An 8,599-nucleotide genomic window follows, 5' to 3' on the forward strand; every position below is an offset into this window, starting at 1 on the left:
GCTATAAACTGGCCCTGACTCAGGTACAGCTTATGCCTCAGACATAGGAAGGCCATGATAGGGCCCAAGATCCCAAGTGTGATACTGGATTGCAGGGTCTATGCTAGAGCTCACTCAAGGATCAAACTGGAGATGTCTTGATGGCTAAGCAAAGAATAGTTATAGGTTTGATGTTAAGGAAACAATCACCTGATTAAGTAAATACATAGTCTCTGCTGGATTAGTGAAAGGATTATGGTGTATAAAAAAGAGGGTGGAGGAAACACACTGAATACTGTTCTATGTTTGAAAAGAGTCTGAAAACTGTTCTGTCTGGGAGAAAAAAAGCATACTAGGAGCCATTAGTCTATAGTTTTAATAGAGGCATTGAGAGTTCATGAGATCACAGTCTCTTTGAATGTTTAGAAACTGTAACCAGAATTCTGCATCATGATGGGTAGCCTACAGCATAAATACAACCCAAACGCCCATGTTCTCATCATTATGGGCCTTCCTTTTATGCACATCTTCCTTTTCTTTCTGAGACCAGGGATATTTCCATCTCTGTCCCTGATTAGTAATATTAGTGTTTTTATTTTTAAATTACTTTATAATTAAAAAGTACTTTCATATTCATTATCCAATTTGATTTTCACAACTATAATCAAGAATGATATAGGACAAGTATTGTATTTTTCCACTACACACACCCACACGCATGCACACACACACACACACACACACACAAACTGGCCAAGCGGTTAAGTGACTTATTCAAAACCAAACACTCAGAAAGTGATGGAGATAAGAATTGACTCCAACACCTACCAATTCTTTTTTTTTAATTGAAGTATAGTTGATTTACAATGTTGTGTTAATTTCTGCTGTACAGCAAAGTGATTCAGTTATACATTTATATGCGTTCTTTTTTATATTCTTTTCCATTATGGTTTATCTCAGGATACTGAATATAGTTCCCTGTGCTATATACAGTAGGACCTTGTTGCTTATCCATTCTATACGTAATAGTTTGCATCTACTAACTCCAGACTCCCAGTCCAACCCTCCCCAAACCCCCTACCCCTTGGCAACCACAAGTCTGTTCTCTATGTCTGTGAGTCTGTTTCTATTTTGAAGATAGTTTCATTTGTAACACCTACCAATTCTAAACCCATTCGTTTTTCAGTTATGTCAATTTTGTTATTTGCTCTCACATGACTTTGAACTCATTCACCTCTCTGAGCCATTTTTTTCTGAAAAAAGTATAAATTACAATAAATCAATGATTTTCAACCTGGGGAACTTTTGAAAAGATTCCTGGGCCCATCCCAAACCTATCATGTAAAAATTCCCAGTGATCCTGACAGTCTACCAGTTTTAAGAATTATTGGTCTTTTATCAGTCACCTTCAGCCTGAGATAAGCATACCCCTTTGGATACATGAGGAATTTCCAATGTATAATTTTAAAGGACTTAGTTTACAAATCCTCAACTTTCATATGTACTTTGTCCTAAAGTCGAACTGCCTGTGTATGTGCTTTGGATAATCTTGTTTCCCACATCCCCTTTCACTACCACCCACCTCCCACTTTATAAAAGACTCATACTATGGCATATTGCCTTGAAACATGAAAACCTCTAGGGGACAAATTCAGAGGAACAATTCAAAGTAATGGCTTTGTTAAAGTCTCCATCAACTCAGGCTCTATAATTCACTTCTAATCCATCTCATTAGGAAATGCATTTCCAATAAAAGTTTTCTTTTAACGTTTAGTAACTATCAAAATTTATAATAAACTATCTTTTTGATCAATGTGAATTAGTAATTATTATGATGATGACCATTCAAAATAAAATATTTAACACGTAAAGCCTTAGGGTCACAGGAAGTTTTTAAAAGTTACTTTAAATTTTTGTTTCAGAAAACTATGATTGGATAATCAGTAAAAGACTTTCAAAAATAAAAAAAATACATTAGGATAAAACTGTGTGAGAGAAGTGGAATGGAAATATAATTTCCAAATGCAAAAGGAGCACTGTATAATTTCCAGTTATTGAAGATGAGTTTATGCACTTTTCAAAAGGTTTATTGTTAGGTTTCAGATACTTACATTGGATACATTTAAAAGAGTGATGTCAAAGTTTGTTTTTAAATATAAGTATTCACAAAACACTACAAATGACAGCTGGCAATGTTGAAATGTGGTTTGCAAAATTCCAGGCTCCGGTATTACGAAGTATAGAAGGGTGGGTTTGAAGCCAAGAGACAGTAACCAATAACTTAATAACTGGCACAGTATCAATTTAAACTTCTGATGAAAAATTTGAGATGTCAACTTAAAAATGTGTGAGGGGGGTACATCATTCTTCATCATTCTTTTGTGAGTAAATGAGAAAAGAATGGCCTAATCACTGGTAGAGATAACCTCTATTGCCCCTACCAGCTCAGAAATTTAAAGACTCTAGTTCCTTTCCTTTTTTTTTTTCCCTTACGTTCTTCCTTTCTCCCTTATTTACTTTTTTCCTTTGTATTATTTACCTGCAAACCTGTCCACGGTTGCTGTGCATATTAGTCAGCACTACAGTTTTCCCTAGGCTTAAAGAGACTGTGAACCCACATAAGACATATACTGGGGATGTCTTGGAAGAAGAGAGGACAGCCTGCAGAGGAAATACTGATATGATATTATAGGGAATCAGTGTGTGCCTTTCACTCATCTACAATAAATTACCCAATATTCTCCATAAGACACCATTGTTTATAAGATGCCTCTCCAGTTTAAAAACAGTGTTGGGGAGTATATAATAAGCTACCACAATAAATGTCTACGTAAGTTGTAAGATCTATCCTGATTTTAGAGATGTAAAAATATGAGTAAATGTGCATCTTATAACTGAAGAATTAAAGTGTATTTATTATCTAAGAGATGGGGGAAAGTTTCTCTTTGAAAGGTTGTTAGTATGTTAGAAGAAACTAATCATCATGACATTTTTTTCTTTTTCTCCCCATTTCTTCCCAGGAACGGCCGGCAGCTGCCTTCGTCGCTTCAGTACCATGCCTTTCATGTTCTGCAACATCAATAATGTTTGCAACTTTGCTTCAAGAAATGACTATTCTTACTGGCTCTCCACCCCAGAGCCCATGCCAATGAGCATGGAGCCCCTGAAGGGCCAGAGCATCCAGCCATTCATTAGTCGGTGAGACACTGGTATACCTTTGATTTTTATCAATCTCCAGTTAGTTTAGCTAGTTAGTTTAGCTAGTTAGAAATGAGTCCAAAGCTAATAATCTGATCATATTCATCTCAGGTTAGGTAGAATAGAGGTGCCTTTATAATACTCAGTGCAGTATGTAGTTTGATCCATATTTATCGGGGATGTACTTTTGACCAGGACCCATGATAGACTAGTGTAATATACAAAAAAAAAAAAACTCACAGTCTAGTCACTAGGCAAATATATGTAAATTAATATATATCAGGCTTGGGCTAAGTGCTGCAATAGATCCAGTAAAGTGTTATGAAAGCATTGGGAAAGGGATATTTAATTCCAGCTAGAGAAATCTGAGATGACTATATGGAAGAAATATGTTTTGAACTGCTTAGCCCTTGAAGGATGCAGAGGACTTGAGACACAGGCATTTATAAGGGAGAAAGGCATACTAGGTAGAGAACATTGGAATGGGTTGTGGATTGATATGTCTAGAATGTAGTTTCTAAAAGTTGCAGAGGGAGAAGAGATTGGAAAGTTAGCTTGGACCCGGACTGTAGAAGACTTTCAATGTTAGGTTTTAGTTTGGAATTTATTTGGTATGTAATGGGGACATCTGGAGTTTTTGAGCTACATTTCAGGGAAGATTACAGAAACATCAACGTATAACATGGATTTCAAAGGGGATAGTCCAGAGGTAGAGAGACCAGTTAGATTGAGAATATTGCTGTAGTCCTGGTAGGAGTGGATTGGAACTCTCAGTAGGGTACATGTATCACATTAATAGAATAAATAAGATTCGGCATGATTAGTTATGGGAAGGAGAAAGTGGTAGCTGAGACTTGGCACATGAGTAACTAAGAGGAGGGTGGTACCATTAATAGAGATTTCCTAGAGTGTTGCTACATTAGAACCCTAGTTTAACTTGACCTCCTGGGCATGTTAGGTATTGCCATTTTCATTCTGATCATGACCCAATTGACCTAGGAGTCTAGTAACCATAAAGGGTGAATCATTGGAAACTCTAGTTTCTTTGACATTGACTATAAAGGTTAAACCTCGTTCATCCTCTCTTTTTTTAAAATTTTTTTATTAATTAATTAATTTATTTATTTTTGGCTGCATTGGGTCTTCGTTTCTGTGCGAGGGCTTTCTCTAGTTGTGGCAAGCGGGGGCCACTCTTCATCGCAGTGCGCGGGCCTCTCACTATCGCGGCCTCTCTTGTTACGGAGCACAGGCTCCAGAGGCGCAGGCTCAGTAGTTGTGGCTCACGGGCCTAGTTGCTCCGCGGCATGTGGGATCTTCCCAGACCAGGGCTCGAACCCGTGTCCTCTGCATTGGCAGGCAGATTCTCAACCACTGCGCCACCAGGGAAGCCCCCATCCTCTCTTAATAGCAAATTCATGGTGCCCTTTTCAATATATTTGCCCTAATCCTTTGGGAATTCATTTTTTTGTGTGTGATTTTTTTTGTCAGTCCCAACCCTTGGGAATAAAAGATCCCCTAAAGGCATTCCCTGTTTTGTAGATAAACTTTACCAAATTGGTTTAGTCATATTTCAAAAGGTACCCTCATGCTCTTTACTACAGATTTGGTAGACTCAGCTGTATTTTACTTGATTTTATAGATTTAAGCCACATCTCCAAGTGCCTGGGTACTTGCCCAGCATTCTGGATATGTTGTACTTCTACAGATATGGCCAAAGGGTTAATAAATATCCTTTGGGCCAAAAATAATGGGTGGGGATTAAGAAAGTGTCTGTTTCTTGTCTTTTTAAGTTTACTAGACATTGTTCTTACCACAGTTTTAGCATTACTAAATGTCTCCCCTCCGGTTGGGCACTTTGACGGCAAGTAGTATGTGCAGTACACTAAGCCAAGCTCTTACAGTAATTATGACATTGATTACAGCAAGTATGGATACAAATTTAGGGCAGAATAGAAAATGAAAATGCTATAGCAGTGGTTCTGTAGTTTCTTTTTAAAAAAGCTTACACTTTTCATTTATAACTTTATTATGTATATTGGGAGACTGGGCTTATGCAAAAGCAATTCTCAAAGTGCATTTTTCTCCTCTTTTTCTGAGCACTGAAGACACCTTAATGGGCTTTTATACCAGGAAGCCTTCCAAAGAAGAGGGACTGCTATTTTCCATATGCTTACTCTGTAGATTGTGTTCCTTCTGCCTTTCCCTTACCAGATGTGCAGTATGTGAAGCTCCGGCCGTGGTGATTGCAGTTCACAGTCAGACCATCCAGATTCCCCGTTGTCCTCAGGGATGGGATTCTCTCTGGATTGGTTATTCCTTCATGATGGTATGAAACACTCTTCCTTGTCTTTGTCATCAAAGCTGACTGTCCATCATATCTACATTTCTTTCTAATATGAGGAATCCCTATCATTTATGTAGTAAGAAGCTTGAACCTCATATAGCTTCTATCCAAGCACTGTGTTCCCTCTCATACATTTGCTGGAACATATTTTCATAATCTGCCTGTTTCTTTTGTTGGATACCTTTGGTGTGGATACTGTTCTGTTACCTCTGGCTCTAGTTCCTTCACTGGCTTTGAATTTTTGGCCCAGCTCAGCATATATCTTTGGGTACTCACTAGGGTATCATGGCACATGGGTATTGTGGCACATTTTCCCTTGTCTTTTCTAGCACACAAGTGCAGGGGCAGAGGGCTCAGGTCAAGCCCTGGCCTCCCCTGGTTCCTGCTTGGAAGAGTTTCGTTCAGCTCCCTTCATTGAGTGTCATGGGCGGGGGACCTGCAACTATTATGCCAACTCCTACAGCTTTTGGCTGGCAACTGTAGATGTGTCAGACATGTTCAGGTAAGGTGCTTATGGCTTTAGTTTAGGTCCTAAGCTTCCTTCAGAGGTGCTAGCGAACAGAGAGGCAGTTCATGGATGGTTTATACCCAACAAATGTTAGGAATTTAAAGGACCATGTCGTTTATTCTTGCTTGTTCTCCTCATATACCAGACTCAGGTCAGAAAAGCAGACTTGGCTAATAATAGGTACATGTAGTTTGAGATGGCTTGGTAATAATTCTTCAGAAGCAAAACAGAGCAAGGGAAGGTTATGTGACCTGCTCAATAACAAGTGAGCAACTGAAGCCACCCCAGAAATTGAAGCAATAATCTGTGTTGCCTTCCCCAGTCCAGTAGTCTCCTTTCCCAGGATGTTTTCAAGGCTCTCATCCAAGTGTTTGAATGAGTAAGACCACATATGATACATGTACCTCAGGATACTTTATCCTATTGGATTTTTTTTTCAATTTCAATTTATTTTTATATGTTGCTTCTTTTGTTATCATTAATATTTTTCTTATGTATTATCTTTATGTAATTGTTATGTGTTATGTGTTATCATTTATTCATCATCAATTGCCCAGATCCCTCTCGTTCTAGGACTATTAAAAAAATGTATAAGAGAAAGAGAGGGAGAGACAAATAGACAAGGGTAATGGCGGCAGGGAGGAGAGTCACAAAAATACCTATGACCACTAATGACTCTTAGGCTATAGCAGTCATTGCGTTAGATTGCATTGCTCAAAAGTTAACCAGTAAGTCATCAGAAGAGCTACTGAAACACAACGTTTACATATGAATTTGAACCAAATACCAGAAAAGGCTAATCTGATAATCTTGTTTCTTATTTCCCAGCAAACCTCAGTCAGAAACGCTGAAAGCAGGAGACTTGAGGACACGTATTAGTCGATGCCAAGTGTGCATGAAGAGGACATAACATTTTGAAGAATTCCTTGTGTGTTTTTAAATGTGATATATATATATATATATATATATATATATATATATATATATAAATTTCCCAGGATGCAATGTCTCACTCTCCCCAACTTTACCACTGCTGCCACCAATGGTGCTACTATATATGACCAGGAGAACATGCTGACTAGTAATCATGAAGATTCAAATGTACCTCAGCAATGTGCCAGAGCAAGGTCTCTATTATTTTTCTACGAACAAAATAAGGAAATGAATTTACTTTTTGGGTCCAGAATGACTTTCTCCAAGGATTAGAAGATGAAGATTATATATTTTGCCCAGTAACTAAAATGGCACGTTAAAAATTCAATTAAGAGAAGAATCACACTGAGTAAAATAAAAGACTGCAGTTTGGGGGAAGAATTATTTTTCATGGTGCTACTAATCCTACTGTATCCCAGTTTTTTAATATAAAAGTGTTAAGCTTATTTTGCTCTGTAAGTAAAGAATGTGTATATTGTGTAAACAGCCTTTTAGCTCAAAATGTTGAGTCATTTAGATGTGACCTGACATGAATCACTCTTTACAGAAAACTTAGGAAAACCTAGAATACAAACAGCAAGATTTTATATCCATGTTTATCAAAGTGAGAGAATTTATATTCTCGCATCAAGTTATTACCGAGAGTGAATATAACTTGAATTTTATCCCCTAAGTTCTTATTTGACTTTTTTAAAAAAATAGGTCATTTTTAGTCACTTTAATCAGAATTTTAAATGTACGTGTTACATACCAAATTATAATATTTAATGAAGTAATTTCTCTTTTGCTATATTCTCCAAGACACTCTTAACACTAGATGCCCCCAGCTTTGATGTTTCTTACATCTTGTTTTTGCTCATCCCTGACTGGGCAAAGTTCTCCCAAATAATTTTGAGAAACAAAAATGTATTTAAAAAATTGACAATTCTTTTCCCTGTGCTTTTTATGTAAGAATTATTCTCCTGTGGGCTGTGCTTGTGCAAGAACTGGGAAGACAATACTTAGTCTTCTCTCTTCAATTACAAAGCCAATTGATGTTTCTTACTTTTTTAATTTTAAACATTTTATTATAAATAGTCATAAGAATACCTTATTTCCCTAGCTGTCATCTTCTCACTTAATGTTTTTTAACTCACCAATATCAATTTAATTAAAGATATCATATGTTGTAAGGATGGTTTGTTGTGTATCTCTTCAGCCTATGTGTAAAAATCTGCTCATTTACAGATAGACTACACATCTGCACATCAACAGGTAGTCTGCCTTCTCAGAGAATCATTTAGAGCAGTTCTAAAGCAAAAGGAGTTTCTGCAGACTTTGATCACTCTGATACCTGATAGGAGACATAGTAATGTACTTTTTCCAATGAAGAAAACAACTCCTTGGAAAGTATTTTTGAGGTAATAAATTTATTAACAACATTGTGTTGATGGCTGAGAAAAGAAGCAGAACTACTTTCTATTTTGGGAAGAATTCATTAATAATGTTTAAAGCAGATTAGTGCGTTAATATTCCTAATGATTAAGAATGAACACATGTAGCTCTCTAAAATCGTTGAGGACTTGCCTCTATAATAAAATGTGTATTATAGCTAAGATATGAAACAACCAAATGATTTTGAGAATTTTAGACCCTAA

General features: G+C 36.9%; 1 protein-coding gene across 1 annotated transcript in view; it reads left to right on the plus strand.

Annotated features, from left to right (window-relative positions):
* COL4A5 (collagen type IV alpha 5 chain) overlaps nucleotides 1-8,112 on the plus strand; it is a 258,495-nt gene extending 250,383 nt beyond the window's left edge. The window contains exons 48-51 of the mRNA XM_061179490.1: nucleotides 3,000-3,177; nucleotides 5,389-5,503; nucleotides 5,851-6,023; nucleotides 6,858-8,112. Of these exons, the coding sequence (XP_061035473.1) occupies nucleotides 3,000-3,177; nucleotides 5,389-5,503; nucleotides 5,851-6,023; nucleotides 6,858-6,939 (548 nt within the window). The 3' untranslated portion in view covers nucleotides 6,940-8,112. The remainder of the gene's footprint in view (nucleotides 1-2,999; nucleotides 3,178-5,388; nucleotides 5,504-5,850; nucleotides 6,024-6,857) is intronic.
* The last annotated feature ends 487 nt before the right edge of the window (nucleotides 8,113-8,599 follow it).

This window comes from Eubalaena glacialis, chromosome X (assembly GCF_028564815.1).
Source record: "Eubalaena glacialis isolate mEubGla1 chromosome X, mEubGla1.1.hap2.+ XY, whole genome shotgun sequence".
NCBI classification, from domain to species: Eukaryota; Metazoa; Chordata; class Mammalia; order Artiodactyla; family Balaenidae; genus Eubalaena; species Eubalaena glacialis.